Source organism: Colletotrichum higginsianum, chromosome 2 (genome assembly GCF_001672515.1).
Source record: "Colletotrichum higginsianum IMI 349063 chromosome 2, whole genome shotgun sequence".
Classification (NCBI taxonomy): domain Eukaryota; kingdom Fungi; phylum Ascomycota; class Sordariomycetes; order Glomerellales; family Glomerellaceae; genus Colletotrichum; species Colletotrichum higginsianum.
In genome coordinates, this window is record NC_030955.1 from 5070577 (window position 1) to 5088399 (window position 17823).

Consider the following 17823-nt stretch of genomic DNA (forward strand, 5'->3'; position numbering starts at 1 on the left):
ACTTTTACCAAGAAACTCGGGGTAGTAACATAGTTATATCAGTCCCAAGATGTACAAGAGAACACCCAAGTCACACTATGCCTCGGCAGTGATGTCTTCACTCTTCTCGACATCCTCGAGGGGCCTGCGGGCGTACACGGCGTGTCTACGAATTTGGTTAGTGTGTCCATCAGTTTTTGCACCCTCAGGGACGAAGCCTTCGTGACTTACAAATAGTAGTAAGGAGTGTTCTTCGGGTTCCTCAACTCAGCCCTGACCTCGCTGATCATCAGCTGTACTTCTTCGTAGGTAAAGCCCAGGACTTCCTTGAGAAGGAAGAGCATGAATCCTTCCAAAGACTGGTCGAAGAACTCAAGGTTGCATGCACCAAGCCTCTTGAGCTCTGGCTTAGCTGGCCAGGTTCCGATCGGAATCTTCCACTTCTTCTCTACGATTTCCACAAACCCAACCTTATCCAAGCCCTTGGCAAATCGTCTCTTGAGTGCATTGCTATGAGGCTTGCCTAGTTTGTCCTGGGCTTCGGATGCGTATCGGTACCAACGGTTGAAAACGTGGTCGTCGTCGAGCTCTTGAGTCTGCGATCGTGCCATAATCTCGAACTCCTTCACCTCAAACCAGCCGCCAGGCTTCAGGTGATCGTGGACCTCTTGCAGGACATTCGGAAGGTCCGAAAAACAGCCTTCGAGATTGCGCGCATGCACAAAGTCGAAGTAGTTCGTGGGCCATGTCCATTCTTTCTCGAAATCGTCGATCAGGAACTTGCAGTTGGATGGCACCCATGAAGGCTGGATGGGGGACAAGTCGATACCGATCACCTCGGCGGATGGGTGTTTGTCTGCGAAGTCAATGGCCCAAATGCCAGTGCCAGTACCAAGATCAAGGACTCGCTGGATTTCAACGTAAGCAACATAACACAACTGAACACATGGCTAAGACGTTGCTGACCTGGGGGTTGGCGCCGATTTGGGCGAGATAGAGCTCGCCGTCGAAGAAGTCTGTCAACCAATAATGGCTGAGAATCAAGGGTTTCAGAAGTCAATCAATGCTAGTTTGCAACACGGCAGCCGGATTAAACTGCGGATCGCGGACCATACTTACTTGAAGTCCTGAGCATCATTCTGCTTTTCGTCATTGGGTCCCCAGTACTCGGTCTTTTGTGTGTACGTGCGGCCGTGAATCTCGCGATACTCTCGGATGCTCTCACTCAGCGAGGCCGTTGATGATGTGCGGATGCTGGAGAGGTTAGCATTCCCAAGATTTTCGTGGCTGTTGGATCAGATCACCTCTCCGCGTCCGTGTTGTCACTCGCATCATCCTCAATGTTTGGATCCTGGTACCCTCATAAGTATGATGTCTTTGACGTGGCCAACATCTGTGCTTCGACATACATACCACAGGGATAGGGTCTGCCACTGGGGCACTCTCAACATTGTTGGACATCTTGGCCGTTCAAATGGTGCTTGTTCGTCTACCTTCTGAAAGTGGTGATAACGAGAGAGAAGAGGATAGGAGGGAGAGAGGACAAGAAAGCTCGGGGGGCTCGGGCAGAGATGAACCCCTCCTTTGTACCAAGAATCTGCATGCTGTTGGTCCTCAACTTCTGAATATGCACGAGCTACACCCTTGTCGACGCAGGGCCGAGCCGTCAAGAGGGGAACGTTTCCCGCCCATCCGGACCAATCAGCGCCGGAAACCGGGGCTCACAACGGGATTGATACTGTTTTCAGATCGGGAGCGTCCGGTTCAAGGTCCACAGCCAGGTCAACATGCGATTCTTATGAGCTTGTTGCATGTGGACTCAATTGGGTGATCTTTTTCAGGCAGGTGCAGCTGTGAGCTACGTGTATGCATTCTCGCAACTGCGTGCTAAGCTTGTTCTTCATTTTCGAACCAACAGCAACCCTTGGTGAACAGATTCGCTGATCAGTACTACTAGTTGAGGCAATGTTCAGTGGGATCTTTAGGAATCCTCATTAGTTGAACAATGCAATACTTTTTATGGATTTCAAGAGACTTTGTTGACGGAAAGATTGCTCTGTTCAGAGATCAAACAAGCAGACCCAATGGAGGCCTCGAAAAGCCTAACGCCAGTTCGTCAGGTCTCGTGACATCAGATTGGATGCTCGCTTAAATATAATCCCGGGATAGCAAGTGGGCGCATCAAGGTCTAGGGTCACCCTGGCAGGCTCGAAATTCGTACTGTTGGTATAAATGGTGTCATGGTGGCCTACCCGTAGTGACAATTCCACCCGCACCTACAACGATGTGACATGTTTTTTTCCCTCTAATAGGGTTCAATCTCAAACTTTAGTTGATTCCAGATAGAAAAAGGCCATTCCAGACCAGCACCTGTTACATAGACCGGCATTGCTTTCTGAAATATCAGAACCATGTTTTGCGACATATGGGAAGCCGGTGACAGCTGGGGGGGCATATCAGACCAGGCCCGAAGAAAGAGGCTCCAAAACAAGATCAACCAACGTGCTTGGCGTCAGTTTTCCATCCTTCAGCTTCCTCGCACCGCGATGCTCATCTGGCTACAGGGAGACGAAGGAATCAGAATCACAGCAAACACAGTTCCAGCTACGCCGAGGCGGACATAGCAACAAACGTGACTGAGCCGGACATGGGAACGGCAGACGCTGTCATCCATGACATGAACAACCATGCAGCGGATACAACTGGGTCAGATAGCGTCCTCGCGACGTTGCTTGTAGGATGTGCGCTCATAAAGTGTCCTCGACGACGGGAGGTCGCCCGCACCCGTATCAAGCAGGTCTACGAAGATTATTCCCTCCATTCACCACGGCCCTCAGCCCTGCACGTCTTGATTCGGCTACGGGTCCTTAGTGCTTTGGCCAGTAACGCCGTCAGCATGGGGTTCCCCCCTGAAGGACTATGTAGCGATAATTTCATATCGCCATTCAACTTCACGGGGCCGCCGCAATCGATAACGATGGACTTGGTCGCAGCCACCCCGTCCACTCTGCGCCCAACTTCGGTGCAGAAAGCAGTCATCCACCACCCCTGGATCGATCTCTTCCCTTTTCCGCGGTTCCGCGACAACACGCTTCTCGCCATGGCAGCGGGAATGGTGGACGACGACGAGCTGTGCAGAGACATCCTGGAGACGACGGGCGAGGACCTTGGCGCGAGACCTTCGCTGATAGTCTGGGGCGAGCCCTGGGACTGTGCCGCATGGGAAGCCAACGCGGCATTCTTTCTGAAATGGGGGTTCCTGGCGCAGGGTTGCCCTGAGCTGCTGGAAACGACTAATCGGTGGAGAGAAAAGCGTGGCGAAAGGCGGCTGGTCTTTGAAATGCATCGTAGTTGAGTGTGCTTCTTGTCAAAATGAGTTCTGTGTATCGCCATGGATGAACGTTGTGACCATCTATCCAACACAGCTCGATTGACAATGACAAACGAACCATCGTGATGGCTTCGCTAGACTAAACACGTTACACCGTCCGATCGGCCGTCCGAGCTTATGGACTACTGATCGTTTTCCATGTTGGGGACATTGATAGATGGACTTCGATCCAGGCCATACGAAGAATAGAAAACTCGGTCTCTTCCGCACGACTCTTGTTCAATTGCATCAAGGCCGGGCCATGGATGAGCTTAACTCCGCACGCTGAAGGCCAAGCCATACTGTGTCTCCATGATCCCTACAGACGCTAATGCAACTGGATTATTTTATGGAGAACTTCCCGGCCTATGGCCGGAGAGAATCGGACTCCACCCCGGATTTGGGTTTGTTAGAACTTGGAAGACGGCATAGACAGTGGAGCCGAAGGACCGGACGGCTACCTTTATCATGGAAGACTGAATGCGATCATGCTAGAAGAAGAGGAAGAGAAATGGTATATAAACCCAGCCACAAACAAGAAGAGCGATGATTCTTACACTACCTCGGACATCTACAGGCTACTACACAACACCCCTACAGCAGCATCTAACCCAAACTAAGATCTAAGCCTTAACATATTCGAAAATGGCCTCGCCGATGAAATACGTCCGGTAAGACGCCTTCAACCTCTTTCCCGACCCTCGCATATTTCTCTGGACAAGTCTGATAGTCCTGGACCCTCAGAGTGGGCAAATCCGGCCTCAAGGTTTCTCAGGTGATCCTCGGCTGCATGAGCTTCGGCGACAAGAACTGGCAGCCCTGGCTCCTAGATAAGGACGAAGCCCTCCCGATCCTCAAGTACGCGTTCGACAGCGGCATCAACACGTGGGACGTGGCCGACACCTATTCGAACGGCAGATCCGAAGAGATTGTCGGCGCTGCCATCAAGGAGTACAACATCCCGCGGTCCAAGCTCGTCATCATGTCCAAGTGCTTCCAGTTCGTTGATGAAGAGAAGGGACCGATCGACCCCGCCGTTCTAACGAGCAACGACGGTCCCCGCGTCAACCTGGTCGGCCTCTCCAGGAAGCATATTCTCGACGCCGTGGACCGTAGCGTTGAGCGACTCGGCACGTACATCGATGTCCTCCAGATCCACAGGATGGATCGCGATGTCCCCCCCGAGGAAATCATGAAGGCCCTCAATGATGTTGTTGAGAGTGGCAAAGTCCGCTATATTGGGGCCAGCTCGGTTCGTATTACCCCATGACCTTGCAAATACCCCTCTGTACCCGATAAGCTTCGTTGTATTTTCCCCTCGGAGTATCGAGATCTGGGTTGATCAGTTAAGGGCTGACATCATTGAACGCACGACAGATGGCCGCCTGGGAGTTCCAGATGCTGCAAAACGTCGCGGCTCGCCACGGATGGCACCAGTTCATCTCTATGCAGGGCCTCTACAACCTTCTTTTCCGCGAGGAGGAGAGGGAGATGAACCCCTACTGCAATGCCACGGGCGTGGGTCTCTTCCCCTGGTCCCCTCTCGCCGCCGGTGTTCTCGCGCACCCGTGGTCCGACCGGACGGATGCGCGGGAGAAACTGGACCCGTTCCTTCAGCTCCTGTTCCGCGGTGCGGAACGCGGTGCCGACAAGGAAATCGTTGGGCGCGTCGAGGAGCTGGCGAGCAAGAAGGGGGCTTCCATGGCGCAAGTAGCGCAAGCTTGGCTCATTTCCAAGGGCTGTATACCCGTTGGCGGGATGGAGACGAAGGAGAGAATTGACCAGGCTGTCGGGTCCTTGAGTGTTGAACTGGGCGAGGACGAGGTCAAGTTTCTCGAGGAGCCGTACATCCCCAAGCTACCGATTCCTTTCTGAAAGGGGACATGTAACTAACTAAGTCGGTCTACTTTCAAGGCAATCTACAAGCATAATCCTCCACAATCTTAAAACAAAAAGACACAAACCACTTGGATCTCCTGAGTTTAGTCACCTTGTGTCACATTCATGCTAACCCCAACTTCGCAGACGAATCACCTCGCCCAGTACCGGTTTTGGTCTCCGAATTCCTCGTCACATTCATTCATGCCCGATGTCAGCTGTTCCTGAAGGCCGACTACTCCCATGCCATTATCCACAATATATAGACCTTGCATACAGAGTAATGTGTCTGGCTCTGTGTCGAAAACTTTTCTGACATCCACTGTCGGCTGAGGGCTAGTGATAAGCAGTTTGAAGGAAGGCCAGCCCTCATAGCCGCCTTGCTCTACCAAGCGTATCAAGCCCATGATGACGGCATCCACTCCATCGAGGTATTGTTCAGTCTCATATATGCTGATGCCGTCCACAAAACAAAACACCTGGGTATGTAGTGGAAGTTGTCGGAACAACAAGATGAACACCTCGCACAGAGCCCCGAGGTCTTCTTGTTCGAGGTCTTCCAAGAACATCCTTGGGTCTGGCCGAATGGGACCAAGTGGACACTGACGCAACAGTTGCTCAATGAGGGATCGAATGATTGCCGAGCCTCCTCGATGCGCGTCCCAAATCTGGTGTCGGCCGCAAAAGAACACGAGAGCAACGTAGTTGCTGCCCAAGTTTCTGAACGTGTGTGTCAGGAGGGTGCAGATCACAGACAGCGGCGAAATATCGAACGGAGGCCGGAAGTTGCCATGAACGAGCAACCTAGCAGAGCCGCTTGAAGCCATCCATTTTTGGAACTGATGTGTCCCCAGAATTTGTTGCGCCCTGCCTCTCTCCTTGTGAAGCATCAGCTCTGTGTTTTCCGCTACAAACCGCAGGTCTTCCTCGTCTATGGCCGGGATACGCAGACGGACCCAGATGTCTTGGGGGGACCAGAACGGCTCCTCTTTAATGAGCTGCGGCAACGGGGACGGGCTTCCCCTCATGGACGGAGAAGGTCCTCTGGCATCTACGTGGATTGTTAGCATGACTCGGTAGAATAAGTATACAATATTGCAACACATTCATACGTTCCAGCCCACTCAAAAGCGGGTAAAGCTTGTTGAATAAGTCTGCGAAGTAAAACATTCCGAGGTTGTTGGTCCGCACGTCTTTATGGATGGATCCGAGGACATGCTGCATGACCGCGTTCTGCTCCATCATCTGGGAGTTGTCTGTACGGACATCGAATTAGCTGCATTGTGCCGGTCCCAGTTTGCCGCTAGACATACCGCTGGTAACTCGATGAGCGAGGGACATGCGGGCTTGACTTTCCAAGGAGTCACAGCGGCTCTTGACGTCATGGAGACTTTGAAGAAGGATCTTTTGATACTCCGGGCCCGAGAGAACAGCCATGCTGGCTCTTTTGGCTGCATTGAACCCCGGTCAGCGAGGCTCTGAAGTCATTCTTGCCTGATCGCCACATTCGTAACCTTACCCTGATGACTAGTGTAGAATGCAATGGCGTTTTCAATAGCACGGAAGATGGCGCAAACCAGATTGCATGACGCAGATACAATGTTTTCATCTTTGCGGTACGTCTGGAGGTAAAAGTCCATTTTTTCGAATGCCTCGGGCAAGTCATCGAAACTGGTTGTCACCTCCTCTCTAACTTCTGATACTTGGCGATAGGCCTTGAATAGTTATTAGGATATAAGGATGTGAGACTGTTCACGTCTACACGTGAGACTTACATCTAGCACGACTTTGATGGCACCTATGATGGGCTTAGAGACGTCCAGTTCTGGTATAAGCTTTGCAGCCTGTTGCAATTTCACGGTGTGGTCGCTCAAGACGCTTCGGACTTTTCTTCTGAACCTCCCTACTTGCTGTGGACCAAGATGAAAGTCGTATCTCTGCCGGGCCATGTCCAGCTTGGTCTGAACATCGGCCCACGTTGTGAAGCGCCGGATATCCCACGCCGGGTCCTTGATCACGCAAGGGGTGAGATCTTCTCTCAACGTGTCCATTGCCCTGGGGAAGATTTCGTGCCAAAACAACATGTCATTCACGGCGCCAGGTCCTGGCCGTGGCGATTGTTGAGGCAATGAAAGGAGATTAGGCGCCGCGACAGCTGGTTGCATCATGCTCTGAGGCACCAACTCGTCGAAGGGATGTGGTATTCTGGATATAAATTGTCTCTGAGTAGAGTTGAACTGGACATAGCGAGGGTCGAGTGCCGGGTGGTATTGGTGTGACCTGTTCTCGATGAAGTCCACGGCAGGGGAGTGAAGACGAAAAGAGGGCTGCGGCGAGGGCTCGTGCCTGGGGTTCCCTTCGTCCATGACAAGGAAGCAAGCTTATAATTCTGTTACCGATATAAGATATATGAATCGGAAGCAAAATAACAGGGTGGAAGGAAAGATTAAAAACTGAGGAAAAGTAAAGTCAAAGGCTGTTTACAGGTTTGGGCTGACTGAACCATCCATACCTCGGCTGAGCTTCGCGTCCATGTCCTGTTTCCGCCTCCCTCGCTTAGTGTGCTAGGTAAGACCAGGCTGTGATGGCGTATTACACACACTTGCATACACAGCCGTATCAAAACATCTTGTTGCTGACCCTGTGACGGCAGAGCTTCTTTCGGTGACCACAAAGCAACATTTCATTGGGCGGTGAACCGACAGTTGCCTTAATCTGTTGCTGACTGCATAACCGCTAGGGCTAGGCAACCATTGTGGGAATTCGCCTGATTGACTGGCCCCTGAACAAACAAGATTGAGAGAGGGGTAATCATGGTGTTTATAGCAGGGTAATCCCATTAGTACCCTAATCTTTCAAGCGTCTATGAGCAGACTCTCACACGCAACCCATTCTGGTCAGCTCTACTTCCACAGAGGCATTCCTTCATTATCATTCTCATCGAACTTGATTCGGAGCATCACACTTACCATCAGTAACTGGAAACTACTGGTGCTGGGACACCAATAGCAGCCATGGAGAAAGCTTCACTTCAGGACCCTCTGTCAGGGGTGGCTGAGACAAGTCTGCCTTCAGGATCAGATGAACCTGTTCTGACGGGGTCCTCTATAAACCAAGACCATCAGAACACCAGTTCTCATGAACTGAAAAGCTTGGAAGAAAGGTTCCGTGCTGTGGAGTCGAAAATGATCCTGGTGGACACCATGTATGGCCTCCATAAATCAACAGCAGAAGCGACCAGATACGACAAGGACCTTGAAATTTATGGTTTGCAGGGGAGAATTAATTACACAGAGCACTTGGACTTTTACCAAGACGCAATGTTCTTTATGAGAAGAATTCGCCAGTCGCATCAGAGAATTGTCAGCTTTGAACAAGATCAGAAGGAGAAGATTGACGCGGATCTCAAAGCAAGACAAGCCCGGCCGCGGGAGTCTGCAACTACTAAGGAAAACAGCACGAAGGCGTTTCTGAAAGGGGAGCCAGCCAAGGTGATGCAAGTCGACTGGGATGCCTTCACTTGTGCCAAAGGAGAGATCGAGACGTCTATGATGACGCCTATAGAAATCATCACTGGCGAACCCGAATCTCAAACAATCCTCCTGCTCAACGCTACCCGGAAACAAAGCAAGAAACCAAACTTAGCGCCGCTGCGACAGGATGAACGGGTTTTGCCAAAGGGAAAACTCTTACTTCACCAGCCCTTGCCCGAGAGAATTAAAATTCACTCGGAGGCTTTGATAGACGTCTTTTTACAGGTCACCAAGAGCAGCAGGTGGTCAGTGGCAAGAGACGGCTCGTTCATTTTCCTACGACCATATCAGTACTTGGTTCACTACCAAAGCCAACTGCGAGACTGTCTCGCCACCCTCGAGAAGTTATATGAAAACTATAAAGGAACAGAGAGCAACCAGATGGTAACAAAAGGCGCCGGGAAATCGTCGCCAAACGAAGAATGGGAAAAGGAGCCCAAGCACAACTCAACGGGCGACAAACGAGACATTGGCGATGACGGCGTTGACGACGAGGCGAATCAAACCGACCAAGACATAGAAGATCCCGATGCATCAGCATGGGGAACTTCAATCACTGCCCTTCTACACTTACGATGTCTTATCCAGTTCATAGACACGGAGATTGAGCCCAAGCGGAATTACATCAACAGCAGCCAATGCACCCTCATTCACTTCCACGACTTATGGTATCTCTTCAAGCCCGGAGACAAGGTTATAAGCCAAGAGGAGAAGCAGGTATACGTGGTTCTAGCCGTACAGACTCCATATCACAAAGTCGAGGAGCCATGGGAGCGCTGGAATCGGCCGCGGGTCGTAGCGAAGAATCCAGACTCTGATTCGGACGGCGGGAACGATGAGAACGAAGGAGATGACAACCCGTTTATCCTGTCATGTGCCTACATCGACTTCGATGGCAAAGCTTTTGGTCCTGTCGCAAAGAAGTTCAATATCTCCCCGTTTGGAGAGCTCAAGTCGATCAAGTCTCTCCCAGTCTACCCGCTTCGATACGCTCGAGAACCGCAAGCTCGGCAAAACATTGCCTTGAGAGGCCAGATGCTGTTGGACGTGGCCAAGTTCAAAGCCATGTACTACGTAGGAGCAACGCTGGACAACAGGGATGAGATCGACAGCCAAGTCGTCATCGACTTCAACGAAGCACTGGCCGACGAGGACCGAAGAAAGGCTTGGGAGCCGAAGATAGCGCCCCCAAGTACCTCGATGAGATACGCAGGAGAGACACATAATAAACCGTGTCTAGGGCTCTGCTGTGTTAAGCAGTCAGTGCATCTAGGGTACTTCGTCGACCTAGAGATGACAGAGAACTATGTCAAGACGTTGATACCCGCGAACTCTCTACAATCACCCTCCCTTCTCATGTCCCCAAGATCCCTTGAGGACACCCTAGAGTCCAGGCGCGAGTTGACAGAAACTGAATTTCTTGTCATGACATACCGTGTGTTCGGATTCGTTCTGAGAAGTCGCAAATGGGGTAAATGAGTACCCTCCGCGTTGCCTGTTAGGTCTGTAATACTGACACCATACATCCAGCTCAACTCGACCTTACGCTCTTGCGACACGAGAACTCCAACAACAGAAACTTGACGGTCAACGCCTTCGAGAAGCTCGAACTACCCGAGGGACACAGGGAGATGGTTAAGTCTCTGGTGATCCAGCATTTTCGCCACCGGCAATCTGCTTTCGAGAGAGACGAACAAACGGACTTGATTCAGGGAAAAGGTTCGTATTTCTTCCCCCAAATGGAAAAAGGACGAGCGATTCGACTTGGCTCATTGCTATTTTGGGTTGATACATCCAGCTTACAAGAAGGTTCCGCTGTTCAGGCAAAGGACTGATACTGCTTCTCCATGGAGCCCCTGGTGTCGGTAAAACCACCACAGCCGGTACGTGGACCTGTGGATTCGAAAGTTCTTGTGTATGTCCGTGACTGACGACCTGCCTACCTAACCAGAGGGAATCGCGGAGCTTTTCAGAAAGCCGCTATTCCAGATCACTTGCGGTTAGTGAACCATCCAAACACGACGCCGCCACACTCACTAATGTCTTCATTTTATCGTTCAAGGAGACCTCGGTACCACTGCGAAAGAGGTTGAGACTGAACTTGAGAAGAACTTTGCGTTGGCGAGTAGATGGGGATGCATTCTGCTTCTGGACGAAGCCGACGTGTTTCTTTCCGCGCGTGAGCGCATGGATTTCACTCGCAACGGCTTGGTGGCCGGTATGTGTTGCTCGCTTCCAATGTCCCGAGTTCTCCTGTGTTTTGTAAAGAGACGGTTTGTCTAACAACATATCCACACAGTCTTCCTTCGCGTTCTGGAGTACTATGCCGGCATCCTGTTCCTGACGACGAACCGCATCGGCGACTTTGACGAGGCCTTCGCCTCGAGAATTCACATGAGCCTGTACTACCCGGAGCTCGACGAGCAGAAGACGCTCAAGGTGTTCCGGCTGAATCTGGAGCTCATCGAGCAGCGCTTCCAGAAGCAAGGCCGCACCATCATCTTCGACCCGTCATCCATCGAGGACTTTGCGCAGCAGCACTTCCGCGAGCACAAGTACAACCGGTGGAACGGCCGGCAGATCCGCAACGCGTGCCAGACGGCCCTCGCGCTGGCCGAGTTCGACGCGCAGGGCGGCGTGCTCGAGGTCGACGGCGAGGTCGACCGGGACGCGGTCGTCAAGCTGCAGCTCAAATACTTCAGGACGGTCCAGAGGGCCTACCTCGACTTCGGGAAATACCTCGGGGACATCCAGGGCACCCAGGGCGACCGCAGGGCCATCGACTACAAGCTGCGTGCGAGGTCTGACACGCCCTACCAGACGAGGCCGAGTCTGTTCTCGCAGCGGGAGGAGTCGAGGTCTTTCAGGGGGCATTACGGGGCTCAGCAGCATCCCTATGCGCACAGGAACTCGTCGGAGATGTCGCAATCCAATCTTGGCTCGCAGCAGGATATGTGGCACCAAAACTACCGTGACCGTCCGACAACCCCAATTGCGAACATTGAGCAGCAACAAGGCCCGGGACCGTATACTCCCCGGATGGCCAACCCGCAAGCGTATAAAGACCCCGTTGGAAACACTGGGGGCTATGAAAGCTCAGCTTCCTTTGGGCAGCTTGGGAGCAGCAGTCAACATGGCCAGATGGACGCTCAGTACCAGCAAGGGATTCAACAGGGCCAGTCATACGAGTCACCCCAACCGGGCTTTCAGCCGGGTTATGGTAGAGAGACCCCTCAACGGGCTGGCGTAGGCTTCAACACCTCTCAATATGCTCATCGTCCAGTTCAGCACAATCAATTGCCGTACACGTATGAGAGTAGCTCAGGCCAAGAAGGTTCCTTACAAGATCATGCTGGATCAACGCAGGATCCAGGGACCACCATACCCCGTTCCATCTTTCGGCATAGTCAAGAGGGACCGAGAAGCTGAGACTAGACATCGTAAAAAAGAAAGGTAATTGGCTTATTTTATCAAAACGTAATTTATACTGTACTTTCTTTACTTTAGAGGAATTGCATTTATTTCCGATACTCATAGCCTATATATAGACTTTGATTACTAGGTGCCCTGTAGGGTATCCTCTAGTCCTGATTTATTTAACAAGATTGTAATTCAGCCTTCTGACTGCAAAAGAGAAGATGTAGATAGGGCCACCTTAGTAAGGCTAACTAACGTCTGCTTCACTTACTTGCGCTATCACTTTTACTAGTACTGGTACTAGCAGCGTTACAGGTTAGGGTATATGTAAAGGCTAGGTAAGACTATTACCTCATTCAGCAAGTTGCGACCAACTCGTATAATCAACAATGAGGCTACTTTCCTTGCAGCTACAAGATATTCACATTATAAGAAATCTTAATAAAATAGCAATACAAATCTGCGGCTAAGAAGTAGACAAAAACAATCACAGGATCTATTATCAAGCTGTGACATCAACAACTATTCTACACAACCGCACACTACAATCCTTAGATCCTGCTAGAACCTCAATCTTAGCAGGGGCTCTACACTGATCGGCTAGTAGTAGGTGAAATGCTAGCAGGGCAGGCCATTAAGACCACTCTAGGGTTTGGTTATTAGGCCGGCGTTACGGTGCAGAGTAAAGGCGCTGTCAACTTACGATACTCGCAGCTGTACTCGTTGTAGCAGGGAACGTCGTTCAGGCTGAACAGTTGATAGTAGTTGCCAGGGAAGCATATCCAGTTCACGGGGCCCGTAAGAGCTGTAGAAACGCATCAGTCAAGCTCGATTGACAAATGTGGACAATGGTGGCTTACTGGAAGCGCCTACTTTCCCCATGCCAACCGTGCCACGACGATCATCGGGGGGCGAGGGCGAAGCTGACGCATTGATGGCGAAGTCGAACCATTCAAGGTTCTGGATAGCGGGGTCAAAGGTGACATTGAATGAGTTGCCCTCATATTTGACAACACCACCGGGGAGGTTGGCGGTGGCAGCGACCTCCCAAGCGGCTGGCGCGGATTGCACGTAGTAAGTCAACATACCCACTTTTGGAACACCCCCTCATTTGGAACACCTAAAAATGCCTCAACCCCACCACCAGCCTCCTACTTCCTCCAACTTCGAACTATCACAACAATTTCATACCTTATGCAAATAACCTCATTTTTTCAGAGGACCTTTATTCCTGCCTTATGGCCCAGTATACCGAGTATGAAGTCAATCAGGCAATCCAGGCTGTTTCAGACGGCCAAAGCCTAAGGAAGGCAGCCCGCGAATATGGCATCCCAATTACCACCCTCCACAACCGTCTCACAGGCACCCAGGCAAGGGCAGCAGCATTTTCAGACCTTCAGAGGCTTTCCCCTGACCAGGAGGCTAAGTTGGCTGAATGGGTGCGAATCCAGCATGCCCTTGGTGTTGCCCCAACCCATCAACAAGTGAGGGCATTCGCAGAACGAATCCTCTGTGCTATGGGGGACAAGGAGCCTATAGGAAAGGGCTGGATCCATGCCTTTCTAAAGAGAAACCCATCTATCAAGGTCCAGAGAAGTCGCCTTATTGACTCTAGACGTGTTAATGGAGCATCTACTGAGGTTATCAGGGACTGGTTCAAACTCCTCGCCATACCAGAGGTCAAGGGCATTAAACCATCCAATAGATACAACATGGATGAGACTGGTATCCTTGAGGGCCAGGGATCTAATGGGCTGGTGCTGGGCATGTCTGAGACGAAGTCTGTACGCAAGAAACAGCCTGGATCAAGGGCATGGGTATCCATCATCGAATGCATCTCTGCCCTGGGCCATGCCCTTGATCCCCTCATTATATATAAGGGCAAGACAGTCCAGCAGCAGTGGTTTCCTCTAGACCTTGGCCCTTATGAAGGATGGCAGTTCACTGCAACAGAGAATGGATGGACTACAGACGACACTGCAGTTGAATGGCTGCAGAAGGTCTTCATCCCTCAGACTATCCCTCAGACTGCCTCCCAGGGCAAGGAGGGCCAGGAGGGCAAGGAGGAGGCCAGACTGCTGGTTGTTGATGGCCATGGGAGTCACACAACGACGGACTTTATGTGGCTCTGCTATATTAATAACATCCATCTATTGTTCCTACCACCACATACCTCCCATGTGCTCCAGCCACTTGACCAGTCAGTCTTCAGCCCTGTAAAGGCAGCCTATAGGAAGGAGCTTGGATACCTTAGTCAGTGGAATGACTCTACTATTGTAGGCAAGAGGAACTTTATAGGCTGTTATCAGAAGGCTCGTACTGCAGGTATGACGATGCAGAACATCAGAAGTGGTTGGAAATGGACAGGGTTATGGCCTGTCTCTATGGCGAAGCCTCTGATGAGCTCCCTCCTACTCCCAACAACACCAAAGCCATCAGCATCTTCAGATCAGGTCAGCAAAGGGCAGTCTGGAGGCAAGGAAGGCAAGGAAGCTGAAGGATGGGCATCTGCGTCGTCTGCAGTAGTGTGGTCGACGCCAAGGAAGATGAAGGATCTGGCTGGGCAGTTGAAGCTATTCACAGAGCTAGAGAATGATGCCTTCACTCAACGCCTTCTATTCCGGAAGGTGAAAAAAGGCTTCAGCGAGCAGGCCTATGAGCTGGCTACTGCCCAGCATAAGCTGGAGCTCCTGCAGGCCCAAGTCACCAATACTGCAGCAAGGAAAAGAAGGACAGTCCAGATCGACCCAAACACCAAGTTCGCCAATATTGAGGACATCCAGAAGGCTCAGATTGAGGCTGGCGAAAAAGAGGATATCACAGATGAATCCAGCGACTCTGATACCCCTAGTGAAGCTGAAAGCTGTATTGTGGTGGCATCTAGGCCTAGTCAATAATTAATTGAAGATGGTGGTGATGTTGGGGATAGCTTCATTCTGGGTGTTCCAAATGAGGGGGTGTTCCAAAAGTGGGTATGTTGACTTAAACAACAGTTGAAGACTGCCAAGTCTTGCTGGACAAGTCGCCACACTGCGACAAAAAGATGCGGCGGCCGTCAGAGGGGAGGGCCTGAGAGGTGCCGGCAACGGCCAGCATAGTAAGGACGACGTTGCGAGTATGCATGTTTGCAATGATTATTAAACGAATGGATTGCTTGACGATAATCTTGTCGTAGGGGGGGACTTTGTTGTCTATTTAATACTTTTGATATACCCCCGCCAAGCCATGCTGGTTTGCAGACCACTTTTGGATACAATACCTTCGGACACCTTCGGAATACGCCGTCAAACCCAAGATGGCAGGTGTGGGACCTCGTATCCATGTGATATATCGTCTATCCCGGCTGAGTTTGATTGACCCTAGTAGCAGATATTGCCCCTTTCTGTTCAGGTGAGCGTAGCTTCATCTATACAGCCTAATTGTCGCTCACCTAAACGTTTGCCAGGCATAACTAACAATCTGGGCCCAGCCCGGTGTAAATGGTTAATGAGATAATCACTGGCGAAAGCAGGTTTCTTTGCACCCGAAACCCCTCAACATCCTACGATGGACTAGACTGATTTCCGATATCAAGATGACAACAAGCGGAGCGAAATCCCAGCAGACAAGCAGGACGAGGCTGGAGAGCGGGACGCGGAGGATATCGTGGCACGCTCACTGGAGGAGGACTCAATCAGCACGGGAGAAGCCCTGGGCATAAAGCTCAGGGCAAGGAGCAAAGGTTGGTGGGGGAGACTTCGTCGGAGGCACTCTCAGAGGAGGCGACATTGCCCTCTTAGTGTCACCCGTTGGCAGAGATAGCCGAAAGACCCGTCTCGTATAATTCAATGTAAGCTTTGCCCGTCTCGAAGAGGTGCCCGATGATGGACGAGCCGGGTTCGCGTTCAGGAGTGGCCAGGGCCGCCGAGACGCGTTGAGGCTGAGGCGAGCAACGAAGAGAAAGTTTGTGAAGGAAGAAAAAGCAAAGACTACTGAGAGGCGCTACTGCAAAAGAGTGATTCGGACGAGGCGCGTATCGCACGCAGGATCGTAAAGCGGTTCATTGGGCCTGGTGGGGTTGGCTGGTTTAACAATGATAGGGATCGCGCGATTAGGCAGAACTAAGTCTCCTCGGACACCGACGGGACCAGGTGTAGGGAGCGGTAGACAGACCCGCGGACTCCGGTAGGTTGGCAGAGCGGGCTTCTGGCATTGAGATGGTGTCTCCCATCACAACACGTTCTTCCGAGGCAAGTCATGAATCTTCCCACCTTGCAAACTGCAAAGCCTACTACACGGATGGCCGAGCATCTACACCCATGTGCCGCGTAGGACACCGATTTCTCTGGTGGGGGTTTTCTCAGCCTTCTTGAGAAGCTGTGGATAGCTTGGGACCATTGCATGAGAGACAACGTGCTCACCACGGGGCTCATGGCATTCGACCGAAAGTCTTCATCGTCGCCAAGGTACACTAGATGAGACAGTAGCACTAAACATTACGAAGAAAACTGCCTGTTAGTCTATTCCAACAGCAGGCCGTCGCCGGATCCCAGCTCGACAAAGTGATACTCCGGGACCTTGCCCGCCGCCCGTTTCGTCTCGGCCTCCACGGCCTCTTTCAGCGTGTCTTTGCGCAGGAGCAAGGGGGCGACAAGACCGGCGCCCCTTTTCGCCTCGTCATGCGTCGCGACCCAGTACTTGGCCCCGGTCTCGGCGACGGCCCGGACGCCGTTCGCGGCCCCGAGGTTCAGCTGCTTCGTCATCCAGATGCGCACGTCGTGGAGGCCGTGCAGGAGCGCCAGGGTCGAGAAGCCGGAGTCGCGGACGCAGGCCAGGTCAGCGGCCCGGATGCCGTGGGGCGAGTACAGTATCGCCTCCGTCTTGCCGAGGTCGAAGGCGACCATGACGGCGGAGTGGAAGTTCATGGCGTTCCCGGGTGTGGTGACGCGCTCGATGCCGACCCACGGGGGGAGCCGCGATGAGCTTGATTCGTCTTTCCAGTCCTTTCTCGACGACAGGAAATCGGGGATTGTCGACACCGAATCAAAGTGCTTCCACGAGCGAATCAGTTTCGCGGCCTTGTCTGTGGCGCAAACTGGCGTCGAGGCGGGGAGCTCTTCTAGGGTCGCTTGGTGGCAGTGGTCTGTGAACTCGTGTGAGATGACGACGGCGTCGATGTACGACTTGTCCGTGACTCTCGGTTCCCCCGAGCCAGCCTCGAGACCGGCGAGCAGCGCGTTGAGCTGGTCCATCGTCTTTACGCTGGGCTCGACGACGTGCCATTGCGTCGAGAACCATAAGGCGACGTCCGTCTGCGAGCCCTGCAGCCACGGGTCGAGGAGGATGTTGAAGCGCTTCCGGCCCGGGGGCGCAGAGGCTGACGGCGGATACGGCAGTTGGATGAGCCACGACGTGTCGGCGTTGAGGTGGATGAGAACCGGTCGTTGCGCGCTGAGCGCCTTGATCCAAGCGGCCCGGTCGCTGATTTTGATTTTGATAGTGTGGGAGGGTGTTGCCGTCGATGTCGGGGAAGCGCTGTCAAGAGTAGCCATGACGGAGCCGTAGTCGTCGGACGTCGACCGGACTTGGACGTGGGATACGTGGAAGTTGGAGTTCCCGGTGACTAGAGCCGTGAAGGAGAAGGTTGAAGTCGGGCTCTTCGGAACG

At 52.2% G+C, this 17823-nt stretch overlaps 5 protein-coding genes across 5 annotated transcripts; 2 read left to right on the forward strand and 3 right to left on the reverse strand.

Moving 5' to 3' along the window:
• Positions 1–75: 75 nt before the first annotated feature.
• Positions 76–1440, reverse strand: CH63R_03237 (Methyltransferase; the record flags this gene model as incomplete). The annotated part of the gene is made up of 6 exons (XM_018298212.1): positions 76–145; positions 211–887; positions 946–1012; positions 1099–1233; positions 1284–1330; positions 1393–1440. The coding sequence occupies 6 exons, from the start codon at positions 1438–1440 to the stop codon at positions 76–78; spliced, it is 1044 nt and encodes a 347-aa protein (XP_018163028.1).
• A 950-nt stretch (positions 1441–2390) lies between these two features.
• On the forward strand, positions 2391–5224 carry CH63R_03238 (Aryl-alcohol dehydrogenase; the record flags this gene model as incomplete). The annotated part of the gene is made up of 5 exons (XM_018298213.1): positions 2391–2490; positions 2544–3326; positions 3971–4020; positions 4080–4601; positions 4727–5224. 5 exons carry the CDS (start codon positions 2391–2393, stop codon positions 5222–5224), a joined length of 1953 nt encoding a protein of 650 aa, XP_018163029.1.
• A 155-nt stretch (positions 5225–5379) lies between these two features.
• CH63R_03239 (uncharacterized protein) lies at positions 5380–7593 on the reverse strand (the record flags this gene model as incomplete). The annotated part of the gene is made up of 5 exons (XM_018298214.1): positions 5380–6278; positions 6340–6483; positions 6541–6678; positions 6747–6942; positions 7003–7593. 5 exons carry the CDS (start codon positions 7591–7593, stop codon positions 5380–5382), a joined length of 1968 nt encoding a protein of 655 aa, XP_018163030.1.
• An 819-nt stretch (positions 7594–8412) lies between these two features.
• On the forward strand, positions 8413–12519 carry CH63R_03240 (AAA family ATPase; the record flags this gene model as incomplete). The annotated part of the gene is given in 8 exon segments (XM_018298215.1): positions 8413–10231; positions 10291–10479; positions 10584–10643; positions 10712–10759; positions 10823–10978; positions 11060–12006; positions 12011–12166; positions 12493–12519. Coding segments are annotated over 8 exon segments (3402 nt in total).
• Positions 12520–16676: 4157 nt separating this feature from the next.
• CH63R_03241 (uncharacterized protein) lies at positions 16677–17708 on the reverse strand (the record flags this gene model as incomplete). The annotated part of the gene is made up of 1 exon (XM_018298216.1): positions 16677–17708. The coding sequence occupies one exon, from the start codon at positions 17706–17708 to the stop codon at positions 16677–16679; it is 1032 nt and encodes a 343-aa protein (XP_018163032.1).
• Between the last annotated feature and the right edge of the window lie 115 nt (positions 17709–17823).